Genomic DNA, 24,533 nt, shown 5'->3' on the forward strand with positions numbered 1-24,533 from the left:
TGACCTTTGACCTCGTGACCCCAAAATCTAATCACTTCATCGGTTTTGCAAGTAACATACATGACCTAAGTTTGGCAGCAATCCCTCACTCGGTTCTTGAGATAACGCAATCACGAGCTGTTTTTGCATACATAATGAGCCCTGTGACCTTTGACCTTTAACCTCATGACCCCAAAATCTAATCAGTTCTTTGACTCTGCAAGATACATACATGACCAAAGTTTGGCAGGAATCAGTCAATCGGTTCTTCAGATAACGCGATCACGAGCTGTTTTTGCATACATAATGAGCCCTGTGACCTTTGACCTCTGACCTCGTAACCCCAAAATCTAATCAGTTCATCGGCTCTGCAAGATACATACATGACCAAAGTTTGGCAGGAATCCATCAATCAGTTCTTCAGATAACGCGATCACGAGAACGGGACGTACGTACGTACAGACGGACGGACGGACGGACAACCCGAAAACATAATGCCTCCGGCTACTTCGTAACGGAGGCATAAAAATGAGATGAGGGGCAGACGGCAGATGAATAGCAATATCAATCAATAGAAAGGATCCCCATCATTTCCACAAATAAAATTTCTCAGCACCAATCTTAGAGTTGCGACAGATTCTGATCAATCACAAGATTACAGTCTCCTATATCTTACGAACATAGTTGCCGTTGATATAAATCGCAAATAAGTCGCGATGAATATTAACTCTTTATAAGACGGGGTGCTCTGGACGTGAGAAAATAATGAAAATGACAATATCTGCATGCAGCATTATTAACCTTAACCTCAAGTCACGATTCTGAAGAAAAGATTTCTCAGTTCCACAATTCTTCTTATAGACTGCATTTAAAGGGGATGTAGGCATGACAAGACTATGTGTCATTCCCGTGGCCTGACTCTGGGCCAATCGGGTATTATCGGACTTCGGTAAGTTCCGCGAACGCTAGCTCGCGCTGACCGTTGATTAAGTCCATTTGCCATGCTACACCCCTTTAACAGGTTTATCAAAGTTTATCAAAGATGTTCTCACCTCTGAGAGTTGTAGGCGAATATGACAACTTCCAAACAGCAGGCAAAGAGAGATCGGTGGAAAAGCTCATGCTCCAACAGATGCTGTTATCCAACAAAGGAAAAAAAAGATGAAATTCAATATTTGCCTTCATATATTAAATTCCGTTAGAAAAGAAATAATCATGCAACACCAAGAATCGCTCAACAAATTTATACACATTTAAATTGATCTTTTTTCAGTCACACTAATGCACTGACGCCAAAATAAACCTACAGGTACTTATTATCATTGTTTAGAAAAAGATTAGGAAACACATAAAATTTTGGAAAGTTAAAATCAAATAATTATTCTGCATTCATGAGCCCTGCCATATAGAGTTGTGAATGATTTGGATTGATTGCAAGTGCTCAAATCAATCCAAAAATTGCAATCTCATATCTTTTAGTAGATTCGCAACCGATATCATCGAATTGCAATATAATTGAATCAACTGGATCTGTTGAACACAATAATGTCCACTTTATTAACAAAAATCTTCCTCAATTTTTTGGGGAGGAAGGGGGAGGGGGGTCGTGAAATCTAAGACTTACTGTGAGATTCTTTAATCTCCTCTTCTCTGCTAACATGATGTTCTCAAGGACTTTGTAATAGAGATTCTCGGCCAGTTTTAATCTTCGCTTGGCAAAGTCTTGTGGTGATCCGGCGTTTCCTTCATCCAGTGCCTAGGGTAAGAAAATGGAAAAATCATGTTTTAGACAGATTCATTTTAAACAAAGAGGGCAAGGATTGTGCTGATGACCGTGATGATGATTGCCTAGAAATTGAAATGGAGATATGTAGTATTTCAATTTCATTTTTATTTGTCCAATGGAAAATTCACTTTGCTCACATTTTACAATGAAAAGATTATGCACAAGTTTTTCAGTAATTGTTAGGACATAATCTTTGTACTTCTTTCATATGCTCTTGCTATGGATACGATGAATGCACGCATAACTTTGTTAATATTGCTGAGCCAATGTCCTCATACATTTTGCATTCTTTTCGCAATCGATTCAATGGAAAGGCTACAAACCTACGGGTGATCCCTTCTGCAGGGTTCCCTGAACACTCCATGAATATACCCTCCAAAACCTCACTGCCCCCCCCCCTATTTTACTACAGTATACATAAGGTAACTAACCCTTAAACCCTTTGGCATGGCTCGACACTAACAGGCGCCCAGGACACATTGGTGCCCAAGTCGGGAAACTCAAGATGTTAAAGTTCTTACATAGGGCTCATGCATACAGATTGTTAACAAGTTCAATCAGGGCCCCATTTCAGCAAACTTGTCATCAGTGACAAATGACAATTTTTGTTATAAGCTAGTGAAATCCTTGCTTCTGATTGGTTATCAGCAGATTTGTCACTCATTGTCATTTTTCATTGAAAAAATTTGTGAAACGGGTCCCTGGACTCCCTTCCAAAAGCTGTGAGTGAGGAACCCTGCCTTTGGACTGTACAAGATCTTCCTACTTACCTGTGTGTACTTTTGGCAGAAGATCTCTCCCATCTCCTTGACTCTACTGGCGATTCCTTCTGCAGGATTCTCTGAACAGTCCTTGAAGATACCCTCCAGAAGCTCGCTGGCCTCCACCTTACGTCCGGTCAGCAGGGCCTGGAGCTTGCTGACCGCTTGGGTGGCAGTGGACACTGGGGTGATCTCGGGGTCCTTCTCCTTGAGGTAGCGCCTGTTGGTCAGTGGCGTGGGTGGACAGAGGTCCTTGGTCTGGAGAAGATGGGATGACCAACGAGGAGAATAGTCATAAGAATACCCTCTTTACGTACATGTACATTTTCATCGACGGCGATTGGGCTAATAATGTCAAATGCAGGTTCTTCTTTTACATGCATATTCCTCCCACTTCTAAATATATATATATTCAAAAACATAATTCTTGAAATGGGTAATGTTTATTTAAGCACATATTCAACATTTTATCCTATATGATGCATCAATTAGGTTTTTGTGTTAACCTTGATCGTCTGCAATTTTCATGTGTTTAGCATTCATCTTGATGGGTCTTAAAGTTTTGTACAGAAAACCTTCACCTGCCCATGCACAGATAGTCTCTCTGAACTGGCTCATATCATTTAAAAAAATTCAATCAATATTGCGGGCAGGGGGCTTAGGAGTTACCTTTTGGCCTGTAGGTTTCCTCATGGCCTCCTCCGTCTCCCTGAGGGCAGCAGACTTTGATGGTGTACCGATCTCCTCGTCAGCATCCTTATCAAGGAAAATCCTCTCGTCAAAGTCACCGATCGTTAGAACATACTCCTCGTAATTTTTGCAGATGCTTTTGCTATGGACAGACAACACATACAGAGATGCCAAGTTCAAAGATCAGCGATGCGTGGCATTTGTATGATTCGTCGGGCAAACGCGCGGGCGAACAGACGTACACTGTATAAGGTTTAGCGATTTTTCAAAATCTAGCGCGCGCGTTGTGCGTGAGACCATTTCCAGACCCTCGAAATGCGTGACGTCACGCCTAATGCGTGACACTTGGTAGCTCTGCACATAGAGTTGTCAGTATTTATATCCTCATATTTCTTGCAATAATATAATTTTGCGATGGGTACAATGGAAAGATCATGCAAGTTTTTCAGTAATTGTTCGGACATAATCTTTGTACTTCTTTCAATATGCTCTTGCTATGGATACGATGAATGCATGCATAACTTTGTTAATATTGCTGAACCAATGTCCTCATACATTTTGCATTCTTTTTGCAATAGATTCAATGAATGGGCTACACACCATTTTTTGTTATCATGTCCCAACATTTCACAGAAATCAAACAAACAAGGTGTATAGTTTTTGAGTTTGTACAAATTTAAAATGATAATGTTTCCATTTTTACCTGACACCTGCTAAGGATGCAAGTATAAGCTGGAAGATAGGAAAATAGGGGATCTGTGGCTATAAATATAATAATGTAATGTAGTAGCTCAATACAGAGCAAATTTATTTTTCATTCCTTTTCACATAATATTAACCAAGGAACTTAAGAAATGAGGATTAACGCCCTCCCACAGGGCTTGAGTACATCAATTTAGTCTTAAACTTGGTACCGTAATAACATAGACGTAATACAATGGACTATCGACGAAGCAGTTTCTTTGATCCTATGAGTTCCACCGGCAAGGTTTAAATTTCGCGCCGATGCAAAAACCCAGCGGTGGTCCCACCGCAACCCGACAGCTGGATGCGATCACTTGCGCAATCTTTCATAATCGCAACAGCAAGCTCGCGATTTGGGGTTGTTCGCTGCTCCTTCAAATCGTTGAGAACCTAGTGTTAAATAGTATGAGTGCTCTCCGCCATGCGGTCGTAGCGAACATGTTTTCGTCTTTGTGCCTGACGATATTATTGTTATTGTTTTCAGCGTTGTATTTATACTAACAATTATTATTTATTTCGATGTGTGTATTGTTCCATAATACATATTTTTCTCGTACTCATGAGCCATGTGTTGTTTATAAAGTAATTAGAAGGGCAGGATTATCATTAGATGACATAAATAAGGAAGAACTTTATGATTATGATGGGCAGTCCATATATCGACATAGCAGACGACGGAAATGTTGAATATTTTGCAATGGTCAATTCCCAAATTTACGGACACAGATATTTATCCTAATTCCTAGATTCTCAAAAAAAACGTACACATATAGTAGGCCTAGAATCTACATCAAGATAAAATAAGATAAAATCTGAGGGAAGAAAAAAAAAGCAGTCACTCTCGGATTAACAAGTCCAAAATATAACTTGAAAAAAACATGCACCCGCCGATCTCTATCAATGGGACTACGTGTGCAATTTGGATTAGACAAAGGCACGGCAATTTAGTGGTCATGATGCGAAGAAGTCACGCATTACCACAGATTTTCTGAGCACTCACGAAAACAACCCCATTCTTCCAATGCCTATAAAAAAAACGCACGCAAACGCAACAAATAACGAATGATTGTATTTGACAAACGAAGGATTTGTGATCACGACACTGTCGTTGGTTTCACAGAGAAATTAACGGAAACAGGAGAAAAAAACACTTTTTAAACTGTATTTTGTAAGCTCTTGTGGTGACTTTCCTTGCTTATATGAGTTTGCTACACACCAACACAAATTCGTAAAAAATCTAAGAAATCACCGATTTCAACGGCTTTTTTTACAGATTGGCGAGCATGAACAGGACGTAAACCTCATGTTTACATCCGGGGCACTATTGACGTAGTATTTAGCTGCGCATGGGCAGAAGGCTCTCCTGTCACGATTCATTCATGAAATGAGAAGCGCAAATCGTGGGAAGCATTGGTCAGTGCGAAGCGACTTGGCCGATAGAGGTCGGCAAAATCCCGGTGGATCTCATAGGACCAAAGGACCCTTATCGGAGCTTATCAAAACATGCCCGCAGCGTTGCGGTCAGACTTAAAACATAGAAGAAAGTAAGACATAAGAACAGGTGGTAGCTATCATTACTTTTACTACTCTTGCCGTCAAAAGTCCATTTCTATTACGTCTATGGTAATAATGACCCTTTTTATAAAATTCATATCTTGTTCCGCAAACTTTGTGGGGAAAACAATTTTTCTCAAATTAAAAAAACAATAATAAGAGAGTGACAAGAGGAAATTCAAATGAATTATTATTCACATCAACACAAATTATTAAAAAAATATATTACTTACTTGTTTGATTCAAAGTTATTGGTATCCAGTATGTTGGATAGCTTCTCAAGGTTCCCTTCCAAATCCTGCAAGACAAATAATATATAGAGAGGAAAGAGAGAGGGGGGAAAAAGAGAGAAAAGAGTGGAAGAGAAAGGGGGGTGGTAGGAGAATATATATAATGATGAGTCAGATTTTAAAAAGTATTTATAAAATATATATATATATATATAGAAAGTGACATTTTGACAGGAGAGAGAGAGAGAGAGAGATAGATATGCAGAGCAATGACGTATGATATTGATACTACCAGTACTAGTAACTTCCTGAAATCTTGATTCTGTTCATACATTTTCAAAAGGATTTATGATTTTATCCTTCAAAAAATTTTAATGGTAAAACATTTATCAAATTGCAATAACATATCATGAACATACAGGTACACCCACATGTATCTAATAAATATAGATGAAAAATAAATAGCACATACTTGCAGAAAAAGGGTATTTAAATCTAGCTTTTTGTCTTTTTAATCATATATGTGGTTTAAGATCACAAGCTAGATTTTCAACATGAGCTCAAGCCCAGGATCGGTTTTGAATTTCAGAAGAATACGGGTCAAAGGCGACATTAAATTTGAATTTTATCTGTTTGCGTTAGCAAAACAAATATTTCTTGCCAAATAAAAGCTTCCATTTCTACACCACATAAAACTTCTCCTTGGGCCACAGCAAACAGTTTCACAAATTGAAAATTTCATTCAACACCTGGAGGTGTTTCACAAAGATCTTAAGTTGAACTTATCTCTAAGTTGGACTTAACAATTATGGAAAGCTGTTAGCATCTATGAAACTATTTTGCACAAGTTCTTTTAAAAGGCATAAAATGTTGATTCAAATCATTCATAATTTCTATTATCAAGGGAGACTTCATGTTCTTGATGTGGAATTTATGAAAAGTCTAAAATACTTGAATATGCTCTTTTCAATATATTTTATTTTAAGGCAACAAATGGCTCTCCATAATTTTTAAGTCGAACTTAGAGTTAAGTTCGACTTAGGATCTTTGTGAAACACCCCCCCCCCCCCCAGTCAGAAGTCTAATTTTAAGACAAATCCAAGTTCCTACCTCGTCGTCTATGAGTTTCTGTATATGAGGCTTCCAATAGTGCTCATTTATAGACTTTGCCTCCAGGACCAGCCCGTCGTGGACCTCACACAGCTTGTCTATGATGCAGGGGGCCTCCGATGGGACCCTGTAGTCACGGCTTGTGTAGCCCTCTGGGAGGCCTGGGGAGGGGGGAAAGGAGGGGAGGGGAAGAGAAAAGGAGGGGAGAGAAAAGGAGGGGAGGGGAGAGAAAGGACATAAAAGTGTCAATACATGTAGTTCATGAACAGGAGGAAAATATGTCAGGGCTGATCAATGTTGATGTATTTCAATGAAAATGGGAAAATTTACAGTTTTGTGAAATTATTTTTGTCTGTTTGGAGCCAGAAGGGAACAACTCTATACATTGTGTTAACACAGAGTTACAGCCCTTCTAGCGCCAAACAGAGATCACATTTTAGTAGCATGAAAGAATATTGAAACTGTTGGGTTCCTATAAATAATGGTTACTCTGCAGGAGGTCTTAACATTGAAAAATAGATGAACTTTGACCCCATGTTCATCATTCACACATTCCAATAAGGTCAGTTTCTCTTTTTACTTTTAAACTTCTGACATTTTCAGTGACGTACAGGTGTAGGTTATATATTTCACCAAAAACAAAGTAAAAATTTGTCATTGTGCAAATGTTCTAGTTTACACACTATCCGCCAAGAAATTGGGTTAAGATACATAATGTTCTTCAAATTGGCAACAATAATATCTCACGTGTTGCCAATTAAAGGATTTTAGAGCTTACTTTTGTTTTTTTAATTCCTAGCGGCAAACGTAATATAGTCATGGAGCGGAAACGGTTACAGTGTGTGAAGAAAATTTCCATCTTTCTACTGTATTTTGCATATTTCTTAGGACTCTGAATCAAAAGTTATTGAGGTGAACCACAAAATGCTGACCCTATTATTATTATTATTATTATACATGGCTTATTTAACCCAAACTCAATGGCATAGGCCTACATGTAGAAGATAGAGATTCATGATCTGTATCACATTACTACTAAAACTAATCAGATCTGCAATAAATATCTCCGCTCAGAATGAGAGAACTATTTTTAGACCATGAAATTAAAAAGAAAGAGTATACTCTGGTTCACTGAAAATATGCTCAGAGGGGTTTGAATCGGGCGGGATCGGTTACACGACAGAGGTCAAAATTTAAAAAGTCACTGCATGAAATAGGCTGCATTAGATACTCTTTACACTTTGTAGCTTTTACTTATGCATTGCAGTTACAGCTTAGGAGGCATTAACGTGTGATTGTCGAGATTCGCAGCTGTTGTAAAGAATTAGAGAATCACAGCTGCATAAAAATTGAATGATCTCCAAAGCATTACAACAATGCATGCGACATTAGTAAAAGTGCCAAAAAGTGCCAAACAAATGGTTGTTTCACACCTAATATTACTAGCAGTGAGTCTAAGAAACTGGCATTTGAGCGATGGAATTAGACCATATTTAGGCCATATTGAATAAATGCATAATCTATAAAATATAAAAGAAGAAAAAAAGAAAAAAACTAGATGGAATTTTGACTGCGCGCAGTCGAAAATGATGCCTCCGCCATAGAGCAATTTAAACAAGTTTGGAGTTTAAATCTCCAGTGGTTCTTGAGATATCATGATAACAATCTCAATGTATGGAATTTCATAAGTTGACCTCTGTGACCCTTGACCTTTGACCTACGTGCTCCAAAATCTAATCAGATTGTCTTCCTATGGTGATACACACTATCATTAAGTTTGAAGTTTAAATCTCCAGTGGTTCTTGAGATATTATGATAACAATCTCAATGTATGGAATTTCATAAGTTGACCTCTGTGACCCTTGACCTTTGACCTACGTGCTCCAAAATGTAATCAGATTGTTTTCCTATAGTGATACACACTATCACTAAGTTTGAAGTTTAAATCTCCAGTGGTTCTTGAGATATCATGATAACAATCTCAATGTATGGAATTTCATAAGTTGACCTCTGTGACCCTTGACCTTTGACATACGTGCTCCAAAATCTAATCAGATCGTCTTCCTATGGTGATACATACTATCCTTAAGTTTGAAGTTTAAATCTCAAATGGTTCTTGAGATATCGCGCTAACAAACTCAATACAAGGAATTTCATAAGTTGACCTCTGTGACCTGTGACCTTTGACCTACGTGCTCCAAAATCTAATCAGATTGTCTTCCTATGGTGATACACACTATCATTAAGTTTGAAGTTTAAATCTCCAGTGGTTCTTGAGATATCATGATAACAATCTCAATGTATGGAATTTCATAAGTTGACCTCTGTGACCCTTGACCTTTGACATACGTGCTCCAAAATCTAATCAGATTGTCTTCCTATGGTGATACACACTATCATTAAGTTTGAAGTTTAAATCTCCAGTGGTTCTTGAGATATTATGATAACAATCTCAATGTATGGAATTTCATAAGTTGACCTCTGTGACCCTTGACCTTTGACCTACGTGCTCCAAAATCTAATCAGATCGTCTTCCTATGGTGATACATACTATCCTTAAGTTTGAAGTTTAAATCTCCAGTGGTTCTTGAGATATCATGATAACAATCTCAATGTATGGAATTTCATAAGTTGACCTCTGTGACCCTTGACCTTTGACATACGTGCTCCAAAATCTAATCAGATCGTCTTCCTATGGTGATACATACTATCCTTAAGTTTGAAGTTTAAATCTCAAATGGTTCTTGAGATATCGCGCTAACAAACTCAATACAAGGAATTTCATAAGTTGACCTCTGTGACCTGTGACCTTTGACCTACGTACTCCAAAATCTAATCAGATCGTCTTCCTATGGTGATAAATACTATTCCCGAGTCTTAAGTTTAAATCTTAAATGGTTCTTGAGATATTGTGATAACGGTCAAACGGGACGGACGTACGGACGGACGTACGGACGGACGTACAGACGTACGGACGTACGGACGGACAACCCGAAAACATGATGCCTCCGGCACCACCTTCGGTGGCGGAGGCATAAAAAAGGGGACAATTTTAAAAAAAGACTCAAAACAAAAGAACAATGTCAATCTTTCATTCTTACAACCCACCCCTCTCAAAAAGAGAAAAACAAGAAAATAAAGTTGCATTACAAAAAAATTGTCAAGAGAAAAAAGGGCAGGGCAACCCTGGATATTGAGGCGACGGGTCCTATTTCAAGCTTACCTTGGAATTCAGGGTTCAAGAGGTCACGCCTGTTTGCCAGCACCGCATTGGCGAACATGAGATCCAGGCTACAGAGGAGGAGATGGTATGAATTCACCAGGTCGTCGCTGATGGCTGGAAAGTTACCTGGTAGAGAGAGAGAGAGAGAGAGAGAGAGGGAAGAAAAAGTAGGGTTAAAAACCTGATAACTATTGCATGTTCTAAGAAAAATATACTTGTATGACTTAAACATGAGATCCAGATGGCTGGATGGCTGGAAAGTTACCTGGTAGAGAGAGAAAGAGAGCAGGAAAAAAGTAGGGTTAAATTAAAAAACTGATATTCATTGTGTGTTCTAAGAAAACTATGAATATATTGGAGGTGAGAGATAAAAAGAACTTGTATGACTGAACACGAGATCCAGGATATAGAGGAGGAGGTGGTATGAATTCACCAGGCCACCACGGATGGCTGGAAAATGGTAAAAGAGGATTAAACCAAGATCTGCCAATACAGCCACGCCTGTGTATGTTCACCATAAAGGGAAACAAAATCATAACATTACATTCTAATTTTTTTACACCCTTTATTTGCCTCACATACAGAACATCAACTTGATGAATAAAGTATCATTTATAATTTTATATATAATAACAAAAATATGCACAAAAGTTGCACATGAAAAAATATAAAATATGCACATACTTATAAAAACAACAATCGCTATATAAACACCCAAAAATGGTACAATATGAAACATCAGTCAGTCACTAGGGCACTATCTTCATGTAATATGAAACAAGGATCAAATATTCCAGTTCAGCAAACTGCTTTAATATACCCCAGTGAAATTGACTCCAATGGTCCAAGTTTCCAGAAGAAAATGGAATTCCCCACAATGGTTTGACACAAATTCTTATCCATTCATCAACAGCTGATGACAATAATCAAATTCACCAGATAAACAAATTTTACAGTTTCCACCAGCAAAAGAAAATGGAATTCCCCAGAACACAAATTCTAATCCATTTATCCTTCAGCTGAAGACAATATTAATAATCAAAATTCACCAGATAAAGTAAACAAATGTTCCAAGTTACCACCAGCAAAAGAAAATGGAATTCCCCACAATGGTTTGACACAGATTCTTATCCATTCATCAACAGCTGATGACAATAATCAAATGCACCATATAAACAAATGTTCCAAGTTTCGACCAGCAGAAGAAAATATGATTCCCCTCAATGGTTTGACACAAATTCTAATCCATTCATCTATAGCTGAAGAAAATAATCAAATTCACCACATAAACACATTTTACAGTTTCCACCAGCAAAAGAAAATGGAATTCCCCAGAACAGAAATTCTAATCAATTTATCCTTCAGCTGAAGACAATATTAATAATCAAATTCCCCAGATAAACAAATGTTCCAAGTTTCCACCAGCAAAAGAAATTAGAATTCCCCTGAATGGTTTGACACAAATTATAACCCATTCATCAACAGATGATGACAATCAAATTTACCAGATAAATAAATGTTCCTAGTTTTGACCAGCAAAACAAAATGGAATTCCCCAGAACACAAATTCTAATCCATTTATCCTACAGCTGAAGACAATATCAATAATCAAATTCACCAGATAAACAAATGTTCCAAGTTTCCACAAGCAAAAGAAAATGGTATTCCCCACAAGGGCCGACACATATCTTAATCCTAAAAAAAATTTATACAGTTTATGGCAATAATGTAATTAACCAGATGTACAATATTCTTCCCACTGAAGTAATAATATTCTGAAAATGAAAAACTTCAAATTATAATACCTCTGCCAAATTATGTATAATCTCAGGTTATCCAACATGGTGCATATATTTAATATGTGGGGTCTTTTAGGCTAGTAACACACAAGTGGGAAGCAAGTATGTATTCCTGCTATGGGTGTATGGTGAATGGAATTGAACCATGTGATTATATGAATATGATATCTTGTATCTATACTCTACCTCATTAAAGTTTGGCAAGTCCAAACTTGTGAGGAGCATATCTCTCTATCGCACAATGAACAAGTAAGCCCGCCGCAGCAAACAACGTGATAGTATTATTTACATATGAATGAACCGTGCCACACAATGGGACCTGCCCACTCAGGTGTGTGATTGATCAACAGACCAATCAGAGCACACAATAGATGTTTATTGACATGTGGGGTCAATGAGACCTTGCTTGCTATTGGTTAATTGGTAAGAGGATTTCTAGTATAGAACATTTAGTTGACCAATTGTAGTCGGTCACTTGACGATTTCATCACATAGTAACAAATCAATATACTCAATGGGATTTTTAATGAATAAAACAGAGCCTAATTTCTTACGTATAAATTGAATCTGTACTAAGAATATGTTGTATTATTTAGTGTACTTGAAGGTAAGCAACAACATTACTCTCTACATAGGATTGTAAGAGAGAATGGTTTGAGGTCAACTGTAAAAGGTCTGTTCAGATATGCAGCAGGAAACCCCTGCCTCCCCCCCCCCCCCCCGCCCCCTCCCCAAAAAAGTAATAAATTGCAAATTTTTTAAATTGCAAATCATATTGTATGCCGCCTGCCAGCAAAATTGTTTAGACTTTAAACCAATCCATTTTTGTAAAGAGTTGGTACAAAAGCGTCTCTAAGCACTTTACAGATATAAATACCCAGTCATCGGATTCATCCATTCTTAATGTGCACCATTTCCACTCCCTGGGGAGTATTCCTACCATATGGCCACCGTGAGGGCAAATGGCAATTACTAACGCAAAGGCTTCCTACCAGGCCCACATTTCTCTCCTGGGTATTGAGTGGCATACAGGTATGTCAACAAATGCCTTGCCAAAAGACAAGAGTGCTATGTCAGGGATCGAATCCACGACCTTTGCATTTCAAGTCGAGTGCTTAAAGCACTCAACAACGACACCTCTACATAACTCATATACAAAAATTGAGCAAATTATACCACAGCATAGGTGGGCTCACCGCTAACAAACAAAACTAAACATTGCAATGCACAATGCTGCATTACTGTCGCTACAATCATTTCTTTGACTAAATAAGTGATTTACATAAAAAACATTACCAAAGCAAAAATATGTAACAACAATTTATTGTAGAAATGGCTAATAATAAGATATTCACTATCCCTCTTGTAAGTTGACATGTAAAATTTAATAGTTGATGCATCCAGTGATTACTCTTTAATAAAAAATAATGTCATACTGGAAATGAGATTACCATGCCAAATGGTTCTGAGTGTCGTTAAAAGGTCAGCTGGACAGATTGACTAAGTGTACATGTAAGACCTACATAGTAGCTACGGGTAGATACCTGTAGTTATGACCCATGGTTGAATTTGCACAGTGTTAGTTACACACACACACAGGGGAGATGGTGGAGGTACAACATAAATAATGCTGGGGGGGGGGGGGGGTACTCCATATTTAAATGTTTATATTTATTTCAAAGAAATAATTTACGGTTCATGAAAACAAAAAATGTGATGGACTTAGGCTGCGTTCATGCTTAAATTTTGAAGGCAGAATGAGCGATCTGAAACGCTCATCGTAAACGCTCATCGTGATCGCAGTTCCACGATGTAGTGTTCATGCTTACTTCTCTGGCTCCCAAGGCAATTCTACGTGTGTGGCCTTAATTGGTCTTCCAGCTGGATTCGCAAACCTTCACTGTGCATGCTACGTAGACCTACTAGAGGTCAGTGCGTTGACCCCATTTAAACGCGTTTACAAATTGTAAACGCATCTTTTTGTGAGTTTACGATCGGCGATCGTGATCGCCGTTTTTCGGTGATTCTACAAAAGTGAGCTAAGACGCAACCGTGTTTTAAACTAAACGCGTAACAGATGCCTGATTCTGGCCGTCAAAATCAAGCATGAACGCGCCCTAAGATTCATTACCTCATGTTTACTACCCTATGATTATGATTCATTTACTACAAACCTTCATCATATTATTGGAGATATTGGACAGAAAGTCAAACTAAACTTAACTTTCAAGACCTAAATAACCCCTAAAATAGTAAAAGTATAACCCTTCAACCAAAACAGAGAGAATTGCACATAAAAAAAAGTGTACTTCATTCGTTCATGAAATGGTTTTTAAAACATAACAAAACAAAAACATACAAAAAAACACTCATGCACAGAACTCTTCATTCCCCGATCTTATGATTAATTGTAGATTATATAGAAATACAATCACATCATACATTTCAGCAGAACATGAGGTAAAAATTGCAGAGTAAACATCTTACCTTTCACCAATACAAAGATGGTCCAACAGAAGGAAAATACGTCTTGGCTTGTGCACGGCAGTCTCCTATTGAGAAAGAATAAAAAAGAAATGTTATAAACTGTTGTATTTCAGTGACGTAATAGATAATCTTTTCTTCATTTTTTTTTTTTTTTTTTTTTGGGGGGGGGGGGTAGTTGTCCATGTTTACAAGAGGCCTATTTAATATTTGAAGGTCCAGATTTAAATGTATGAAGTCAATAGGGACATGAATTGTTACGTTATCATCTAGGCCTGCAATTTAGCAAGGACAAAAACTTGTATTACAGTACGAGTCTTTTAGGACACTAGGGAGTATAATGAGAACATTACAATATGTCCACTTTGCACATTTTGTTCCTATTTTCACGAAGTGACGGTAGCGAGGAAAATCCGTACGCCAATTGTTTGTGATTTTCATTCACTACCGTCACTTCGTGAAAATAGGGACGATTTATTTAACAAAGATGTCTGTATCATGTGAAATTGATTCCTTTATTAACAGAAAAGTTCATTTTGACAGTACCTTACAAACTAGCACTGTCATTCTAAATGATAACCTCTATCACATTCAGTAGGCATACACCTGTACATGTGTCTTTTCAAAACTGAAAACACCCCTCCAAAACATTCGTTCCCAACTTCCAAAGTGACAGTCTGGTTGATCTACTGGTATTTGGGCATTGAGCATTTTGTCAATATCCTTGAAATTTCATTTTGAATCACAAAATTGTCTATACTCATCTAATTAGCATTCTTTCACTAACATAATGACTTCAATTAAAGGTATTACAAAGTTTTGGTATGGGGTCATGAATTTGGTTCAAATTAACATATTGGAAGCATATGCAATTTCACAATATTTCAATGATCGTTGTTGCGGTTGAAATCGAGTCTAAAGTGATGAAATTGTAAATAATAAACTCTTTATGTTGTATACACTGTAGCACTCTCTCAAGACAGATATTACTTTAGCTCTTAAACAATGTTTCTTGACTACAATCGATCGATTTGCTTTTCCCTGTTTAGAAATAATATGTATATCAGAACTGCATATTCTGATATTTTCATGGTCGCAGCTACAATGGAATGGCCTTAGGCGCTTTTTGAAATATTTGAAATTTACCGGGAGCACCAGTAAATTTGTGATCATTCAATTTCTCAAAAGCAGAAATATTTTAGGGGCTAAATTTTCTAGTGCTTATAATACATCCACAGGGGCATCCAAATATATAAAAATTGTAAAGAATTACTATCCATTCAATTTTCAAAATTTCCCAAAACTTTGTAATACCTTTAATGCCTGGCAACAAAGTTGTGGAGTGTGCCAACACTGAAACCACATACAAAGATCTTATTTACAATAAGCAAACATGCTCTAATATGCTTTAGTTTAGGTTCAGCAACATAAAATAAAATACAATATAGAAATATAATTCAATTCTACCGTATGTACAATTTTGGGGGATTTTTTATGTGAAAAAAAAACAAACTTAGAAATTGAAGGAAGTGTCAGGAGAAATCTTTGGTGAGCCTCCACTGATAAACGTGAATGTAGTAGTAGCTCTTACTCAGTTAATGACGGGTAATTAATTAAATTAATTTACGATGTACATCCAGATAACATAATCTTCAAAATCTTCATGTTAATCAATTAACAATCTTGTTCCCAGACTATAAGGTGTCATCAATTCAACGATATTACAAACATCTACATGTAACTGCATAGATGTTATTGTCAGGATAAGGTATATTGGGTGGTATAATCAGCTAGTGAAGATAAATACTGCATAAACTAAATAGTTACAATTATAAAAAATCAACACAAAATATTTGAACCAATGAAGTGAGGAACAATACAACTACCAGCAACAAGCAAAACAGCTCACAGGAAGAAAAAAAGGGAATTAAATTCAAATTCAAATTCACATTTATTCGGCAAAAGATAAAAACATAAAAATGAAATGATTACAAATGAAATCATTATAAATACCGGGATTGCTAAAATAAGTTAAAAACTTGTAAACAAGCAACCCCAAACATAAAAACATACAGATACTATACAATACAATACAATGAAATACGATACAATACAATACAATACAATAATGATAATGTTACATGCTAACAAAATATATGAATCAATTATGTATTTCAATATATCAATAAGTGGCAAGTATTGTTCTTTTCAGTTTAAGTTTAAAGATAAACTTGAGTTCTGGTAATGCAATTGCATTGTAAAAGAAAAGGTTTAGAATGAATCAGAAAAGTTGATCATATAGCATGTAAGTAATGGTGTGTAATGCAAGGTTCTGGAGTCATCAAAATCATCATAAATTTGGCGAGTCTTGGTAAAGTAACAATCACTTACACAGAAGATGTATATGGGACAACACGCATGGTGTCGGGGCTAGTACTACCTTGATTTCCTTATCTTTTTATGCTCATTACTCAGCCAGTATACATTTTCTTCCAAATTTGTTTGGCACATGACATTTATTTGTAATCTTGAACATTCAGTGTAAGTTTTGTTAGATTCTGTGAGAATTCATTTTATTTTTTTACCAGAACTCAAGTTTATCTTTAAATGCGTTGTGGTTTCATTACGATTACATTTCTTTTTCCTACAGAAAAAAAGGAGCATAAAGTACAGCGGTATTCATTTTTAAAGGCTAGACAATATGTAGCTGCAAAGTGGAAATAAAGAACAATTAAAGGCCTAATTTTCTCTTGCTGAATCCTAAATAATGATTAGCCATGTGAACACCCATTAAGTTTCACAAAAGAAACACATGTGTTCATATGGTTGATTATTATTCAGGATATTACTTCATACTTTTGATGCAAACCTTAGTGAAAAAAGCTCCTGAAAACATGTGCACTTCCAACAAAACTGTGTAAACAGCAACAGAAGAGGCTTTTCTTATACCTAGTTGTAGGTTATTCCAAAGCTTTGGAGCGGCGCAACGGAAAGCGCAATCTCCAAGAGTCACTTTTGTTTTTGTGTGACATAGCTTTAGAAGCAGCTTGTCCTGTGCACCTCATAATATGTGCAGATATGGATGGATCTCACAAGATGAAAGTTGAAGTCTGATCAGTCCTCTCAAGGAGCAATTTCATCTTTCTCAAAGTCCCTTATCTCTTATAAAAAAGTATACTATGCTATCAAAAATGTTGAATTCAGACCTACCTGTGTTTTCTACTCCTAGGGGGCCTGGGTGTGTTGTCCCCCTCCTTGAAGAGATGATAAAAGATGGGTTGGTATTTCTTGAAGATGACCGTCGAGACGGCAAAGTTCCTCTCCAGACGGTCTACCTTGTCCCTGAACTGCTGCGGCAGGTTGGCCATGTCCGACCACTTCTTCATCTTGTTGAAGAACTGGATGACACTGTCCAAATTTAAAGGAAATAATAATACAGTAAAAAATTCATGTTCACTGTGGACTCTACATACGAACAACCACAGTAACAAGATAGAACCATGAAAGCTAATGACACTGCTGGGGTAGACTGGCCATGTCTGACCACTTCTCAATCTTGTTAAGGAAATGGATGATGCTATAGAAAAACATAAAAGCGTATTATAGCATTAGCATCCAAGAAAGATCTAATAACTGTTTAAAGTTTTAAACTACCTGTATTGGCAAGAATATAATGACACTGCTGGGGTAGACTGGCCATGTCTGACCACTTCTCAATCTTGTTAAGGAAATGGATGATGCTATAGAAAAACATAAAAGCGTGTTATAGCATTAGCATCCAAGAAAGATCTAATAACTGTTTAAACTACCTGTATAGCAATACTAATGTCTGGGATAAAGGCCCTGTCTAAAAACTACTACTTTGCCATTTTGAAGAACTGGATAAAACCGCCGAAGTGAAACATGGCATGAATACTGTACAAAATTAATGATATACTGTATCAAGTTTGTTTCAGACATAATATTTTTCAAGGGGGATAGAAGGGTCTCATACCAATGCGCCACTGCATGACCGAGCATCTTACCTTAGTTTGGCAGATCGGAGCAGCTGAGTCAGAGACACACCGTTGCCTTCTACTATGCCATTGCTAACGGTTGGCACAACGCTCCGTCTACATGCCACGTACAGGGCACAGGCAAGCCACTGAATGTCATCTCCCTACAAAATGTGAAAATACATGAAAAAAAGATGTAAATATATAGGGTGATCAATGATTTACTATTAAACTGACGATCACCTTACTGAGAATTGAGAGATGGAGGTTTACATGTTAAGTAGTATGCTTGTCGAATTTACAAACAGTTTACCCACAGTAATATGAAGAGGAATTTTCCAATGTCTGAATCATTTAGACTTAATCTCCATAAATTAAAAAACATATCATGAACCAATGTGAATGAAAATGACAAAATGCAAAAAAAAAAATCACTGAAGGGTAACAATGAACTGGGCTCAAACTTAAAACTGTTAATGTTAAAACAATATACTCGATCATAAGACATTTTCAGGAAAGAAAGTGAGTTTCCAACTGGTCTAGTCTCTAGATGCAATTGCTGATTTCACGAAAGAGGAGATACCAATATTGTCCCATCTGGACTCAAATCTTGTGGTTGCAATTCCAGCAAACAGTTTGAAGCAATTTGTAAACGACTAGATCTACTTCTACTAGCTTGAACAAGCTTGTATTTAGGTCTACAACTTTGGTCTCTCTTAACACGGTGTATCAAATAAGTTTAAAAGGTTTCACTATACCAGCAGTACAGTGGGTTGTAAATATATAAGAATAAAGATTGCTTAGGACATTTTGTCTTGAACGATGAAAAATCTGATGTTCCATAAATCTTCATCACAACTTCTCCAATTCTTCCAACTGGTTATAATAGGTACCGGTAAAGACTAAGGGATCGTCACTTTACTTTAGCCGAGAGGGTCTAGATTAGATCCAATTGAATAAAAAGAATTAAATTGATTCTCGACATAGTCAGCTAGACAGGGAACAGGCATGGTGACATTATCAACATTATCATGATTGATCGTCAAATAGACTATAACAAATGATAAATAAAGGTGAGATTTAATGAGTTGAGAAAAGTTTTGGCATTGAATTGAAATTATTCAGTAGGCCTACCGACAGTATAGTCTAGGCCTAACCTAACCAGAATGTTCACAATTCTTACTTGATTGATTGAAAGAATGACATGAATGATATGATTTTGAAAATGATCAATTCAATTTCAAGACAGGGCGATTCTGAACTAGCAAAAGCAAAAACAAAACAAAAACAAAGAAGGCAAGAAAAGAAAGCAACAAAATGTGAAGAAACTCAATCTCAAATTCACATTTTCATGTTCAGAAATTAATTAAAATTAATAACAAATAAATGGTTCCAAGGGTGTATGCTTCTGTTTAACAATGTATGAATCATTATAAAAACATTGAATATTAGACAATGTTATAAATGAGTAGGACGGTGTGAAGCAGTTGATTGTTTTTGTCGCATCCACGTACAGAAATAACAAGTTTTTAAATACTGACCTCTAGCGTGTAATTTAAGCATATCCTCTCGTACGATTCCCAAGCTGTTTTCTTCGTGGCATCATCCAAATTCAAACTCATGCATAATTCTTCAAATCTGTCTTTAGTAGTCAGCACGATCTCCTCGGATGAATCCGACATTATTCTTCTCTTTTAGGGGGATAATGGTACAAATTTATTTTCAAGTTGCGGTTACGCTGCTTTCTTGTTGACGAACTAAATACACCATGAAGTCGGCATTGCAACAAATTTACGCATGTGGGACTACAGGCAAGCCGGGTTCGTTCACCCGCGACGCAAAATTGATCACAAGCTAAAAAGGGCGGGAAATTGTTTACTCATAAAGTCATCAATACCGGTCCGCGTTTCAATCAAAAAGTTCTCTAGTTTTCACCCATTTTTTGTTGAGCAAAGACAACATGACATACATTAACTAGGAATAATGTTATTCTATCATATTTACAACCGTTTATAAGATCATTTTGGAACAAAACTCATAGTTCGAAGATTTGACGTCAAGAATGAGGAGCTAACGCGGACTAATCTTATTCCCTCTGGGTGAATAAGCTACTTAGTATGCACATTTTGGTCTTTAATTCTTCTCAGCCAATCAATAACAATCAAAATGATGAATATGCAACAGTAAGCCAAAAGCGTGTCATCCCCGGTCGGTCACCAAGGAGGTGCGATGGCTCAGCGTTAGAGCAGTGGTCTCGTAACCGACAGGTCACGGGTTCGAAATGAAGTCAATGCGCTCGTGCCCTCAGATGGTGAGGCATTTACCCTCATTACCAAGTCCCTCTGGGAAGGAGGCCATCGCGGTCCCTCAATTGGTTGCTACTTTCTTAGCAGTCAGGTGAATCACTAATCAACCATGAAACCGTCATAGTTTAAGGGCTTTTATAGGGATGGGATGGGGGGGGGGGGGGGGGGGTGATGCTTGGTATAAATAAGAGCAATTAAATCTACGATTTAAAAAAAATGTATACATATACATTTTGTTCATTGTATCAGAGTTTTATGTTACTCTGTAAGATCCAGTGGCCTGGGAGTTTATAAGATTTGTAGGGAATATATTCTTCCCGAGATTTTTTGTTTACACATAACAGTCTCCCCCTTGATTTCTATTATATATCGCTTATTGTTTATAAACGAAAATAAATAATTTATCAATTTAGTATTTTGTTAACAGCTAGGGGAGGAACGTACATGTTGTAAAGGAAAACTTGCAATTTACAAAACAAGGGGGAGGGGATGTAGTTTTTAGTTGTCCCATTTGCCTTCAAGGTAGAGTGAATTATAGCAATCTTGCTACCAACATTCAAACAGGAATACATTTTAAGACATGTTGGTATACATCTTTATTGACTTTGGATTTCGATATTGCAAGCATCCTACTAGTATGAAAGGCATCGTCCCTTTCCTCTTATTGACCCAGAATTGGACTTATGATTTTGAAGACTTTATTTACTAAGTTGATTTGATGAAAAGGTATATATGCTTGTCAATTGTCACAAAATATACAACATTTTAACGGTTAAGTTATTGCCCTCTTTGCAACTGACCTAATTGTAGATTAAATATTACTATTTGTTTACTAAATTACATGACATCATTTAGTTAATCAGTGTCACAAAAAATAGACCTCTCTCATCATTTGTATAGATTATTTCTATACATGTTCTGTACATTATTATGTCACGTGGGGGACTTTTTTCTTCTTTAAACTGCTACTAATTACATAAAGTTATAATGAAGTTTAGCCTTCAAATTGTGGCGTTTAAGATGAACAGAACATAAAATAATTTAAAAATACATAACTTTAATAAAATAATGGGTAGCTTCCATCTGATGAGTCCCTCACAGCTCCGGGTCGCTTGGCCAGTCTCTAGGCTTGGTAGATAACGCCCCGGCATGGCAGGTAATCTGTGTAGTCTCTGTCTCTCTACCTGACTCCCCTCTTGACCACGGATGAACTTGCAGGCAGGCCGAGATCGAGCTCCTTATACACTATGAACATGACTGACAAAGAAAGCGGACAAAATATACAGTTCCTCAGGTAGACAAAGGAACATCCCTTCACTGCTATAATGTAAAAATGTGTAGAACAGGTGTCACATGCATATTCATCTTTTTACATAATATCAGTAAAGGATGTTCCTTTATCTACCTGAGGAACTGTATATTTCGTCCGCTTTCTTTGTCATGTCTATAGTGTTTGACGAGGGTCCAATACTTTAATATCGACAACATGGCAGCTTGGGCTCGCATCTCGCCTCTACGTGGAAATCTCCCAGAGGCAACGTTTCTGCTGCCTTGCTAACTGAAATCTAGCCCAAGCACTATGTCCACACCCTAGCACCAACTTGAAGGGTTCTACTGATTTTCCGTTAATACTACCTCTATTTATTCACTTTCCTTGCCTGGGTCATTAACATCAAAACCATGCAAGGTATGCAAGACAAATTCACTTTCAATATGTAGATATTTCTATACCAACAGCTAAAGTTGCCAGATAACAATTAACAAATTAGGAAACATTCAAAAACCTGCAGATTGCCTCTGTGTCATTAATGCAAATTTATGTGCTACTGCATAATAAGCTTGACTAACTCTAAATATCCTTTGAGCAGTACGTTTCCAGCCAGTTCTGAAAACAAATGAATTCCTTTAATTTCTAGTCTGGAAAAATTTCTTTTATGACAGGCATACTCGCTATTTTAATGAAAAAGATAATTCCTTATTATTAGTACAGGGGAGGAACGTACGCACAGGGGCGGTCGAGCGACTTCCAAAGTGGGGGGGCACCAACAAAAAAGGGCACTTTCTGAAGAAAAAAGGGCACCTACAGTGGGAAATCTCAAAGCGAAAATATACAATTTTTTTGACATTGGTACATACCCCTGCATTGTGATTACATTATCAGGGATGATTTCAATATTTTTTTCTCTTCATACATCATACAAGATATCGCTTGAGCATCATACTTTACAGTTGGGTGGGATGTCTGAATATGCATTTACGAGCTAGCGAAGCAAGCGAGAAAATTTTTAAAGATCTGCGAGGTCGCAGTGCGAAAAATTACATCTTATAAAGAGGAAAAAAACCAATCGTGATGGGGTTATAAGCACATTCTCATAACGGAAGACTGAAAAGACCTTTGATAACTTACATAATTATATCATCTTTAAATGTGAGCCAGCGCAGCGAGCGAACTTTGGGGGAAATTGCTCTTAGTCGCTTTAAATAAGGGGCATGTTTAATGATTTCATGAAAAGGGGACAATTATCGAAAGGGATAAGACACTCATTAGAACAGAAAAGGAGCACGTGTCAAAGTACAAAGGATAATTATAAGAGGTGAACATGAGGCATTTTTTTCACCTGAAAAGAGGCACTCACCTGATGAAAAAGAGGCGTTTACGAAAATGGGAAATAGGCATTTGTTGACGGAAAAAGGGCACCCATCAGATTTTGATAGGGGCACTTATAAGAGGTGAAAAGAGGCACTGACCAGATATGAAAAGGGGCACTTATGAAAATGTAAAAGGGGCACTTATAATAAAGGAAAATGTGCATTTGTTGAATGAAAAGGGGGCACCGTTCAAATTTAAAAAAAGGGCCGTTATGAGAAGGGGAGGGAGCTTTTTCTTTTTAATGGGTGCACTTATCATAAGGAAAAGGGGCACTTATTAGAAAGGGAAAGCGGTAGTTATGAGAAGGGGAAGGAGCTCTCTCTTTTTAATGGGGGCACTTATCATAAGGAAAAGGGGCACTTATTAGAAAGGGAAAGCGGTAGTTATGAGAAGGGGAAGGAGCTCTCTCTTTTTAATGGTGGCACTTATCATAAGGAAAAGGGGCACTTATTAGAAAATAAAAGGGGCACATGTTAAAATTAAAGGTGTGCTCATCCGAGTTTAAAAAAGGGGTAGTTATTAAAAGGAGAAGGGGCACTTCTTACAAAGGAAAAAAGGGGCAGTTGTCAAAGTAAAGGAGCACCTCTCAGTTTTGAATAGGGCAATTATCAGAGGTGAAGGGGGCACTTATCAAAAGTGAAAAGGGGCACTTCTCGTACCTGAAAAGAGGCACTTACTAGAGATTAAAAAGGGCACTTATTAAAGATAATTTCAAGATTTATGAGAATGGAAAATGGACACTTATTGCAAAGGAAAATGGGAACGTGTTGAAGGAAAAGGGGCACGTGTCAAAAATAAAAGGGCACTCGTCAGAGGTGAAAAGGGGGTAAGGGGCCCTTTTATTTAGTAATAGGGGCACTTGTCAAAGTAAAAGGGGCACTTTTCCTATGTAAAAGGGGGCACTTTTGGGGTATCTGAAAAAGTGGGGGGGGGGCACTGTGCCCCCCTGCCCCCCCGGGAGAACCGCCTCTGCGTACGCAGCACCTGTTTGGACATCAGGGATCACAAACAACCACTCTGTAAGCATCGGGCGAGTTCAGAGGAGAGCTCTCAGGATTATTACCTACCCCGACTCTAGAACTTATAATGAACTGCAATCTCATCTTGGAGTCTCCTCTCTTAAAGAGAGACGCACATCCCTCTCTCTAAGATTTGCAGAATCACTTCTCCAATCTAAGGTTCATCGATATCTCCTGCCTGAGAGCAGAGTCAATGACTGTAG

At 37.4% G+C, this 24,533-nt stretch overlaps 1 protein-coding gene across 1 annotated transcript in view; it reads right to left on the bottom strand.

Moving 5' to 3' along the window:
* The window catches only part of LOC594490 (retinoblastoma-like protein 1), a 34,262-nt gene extending 14,049 nt beyond the window's left edge, over positions 1–20,213 (bottom strand). Inside the window, exons 1-11 of the mRNA XM_030975160.1 lie at positions 19,897–20,213; positions 18,386–18,519; positions 17,571–17,768; positions 14,364–14,428; positions 10,078–10,203; positions 6,855–7,015; positions 5,748–5,812; positions 3,196–3,358; positions 2,536–2,784; positions 1,604–1,735; positions 1,032–1,114 (exon numbers count right to left, since the gene is read on the bottom strand). Of these exons, the coding sequence (XP_030831020.1) occupies positions 1,032–1,114; positions 1,604–1,735; positions 2,536–2,784; positions 3,196–3,358; positions 5,748–5,812; positions 6,855–7,015; positions 10,078–10,203; positions 14,364–14,428; positions 17,571–17,768; positions 18,386–18,519; positions 19,897–20,037 (1,517 nt within the window). The 5' untranslated portion in view covers positions 20,038–20,213. The remainder of the gene's footprint in view (positions 1–1,031; positions 1,115–1,603; positions 1,736–2,535; positions 2,785–3,195; positions 3,359–5,747; positions 5,813–6,854; positions 7,016–10,077; positions 10,204–14,363; positions 14,429–17,570; positions 17,769–18,385; positions 18,520–19,896) is intronic.
* Positions 20,214–24,533: the final 4,320 nt, after the last annotated feature.

This window comes from Strongylocentrotus purpuratus, unplaced genomic scaffold (assembly GCF_000002235.5).
Source record: "Strongylocentrotus purpuratus isolate Spur 01 unplaced genomic scaffold, Spur_5.0 spur5_scaffold_8, whole genome shotgun sequence".
In the NCBI taxonomy this organism is placed as follows: domain Eukaryota; kingdom Metazoa; phylum Echinodermata; class Echinoidea; order Camarodonta; family Strongylocentrotidae; genus Strongylocentrotus; species Strongylocentrotus purpuratus.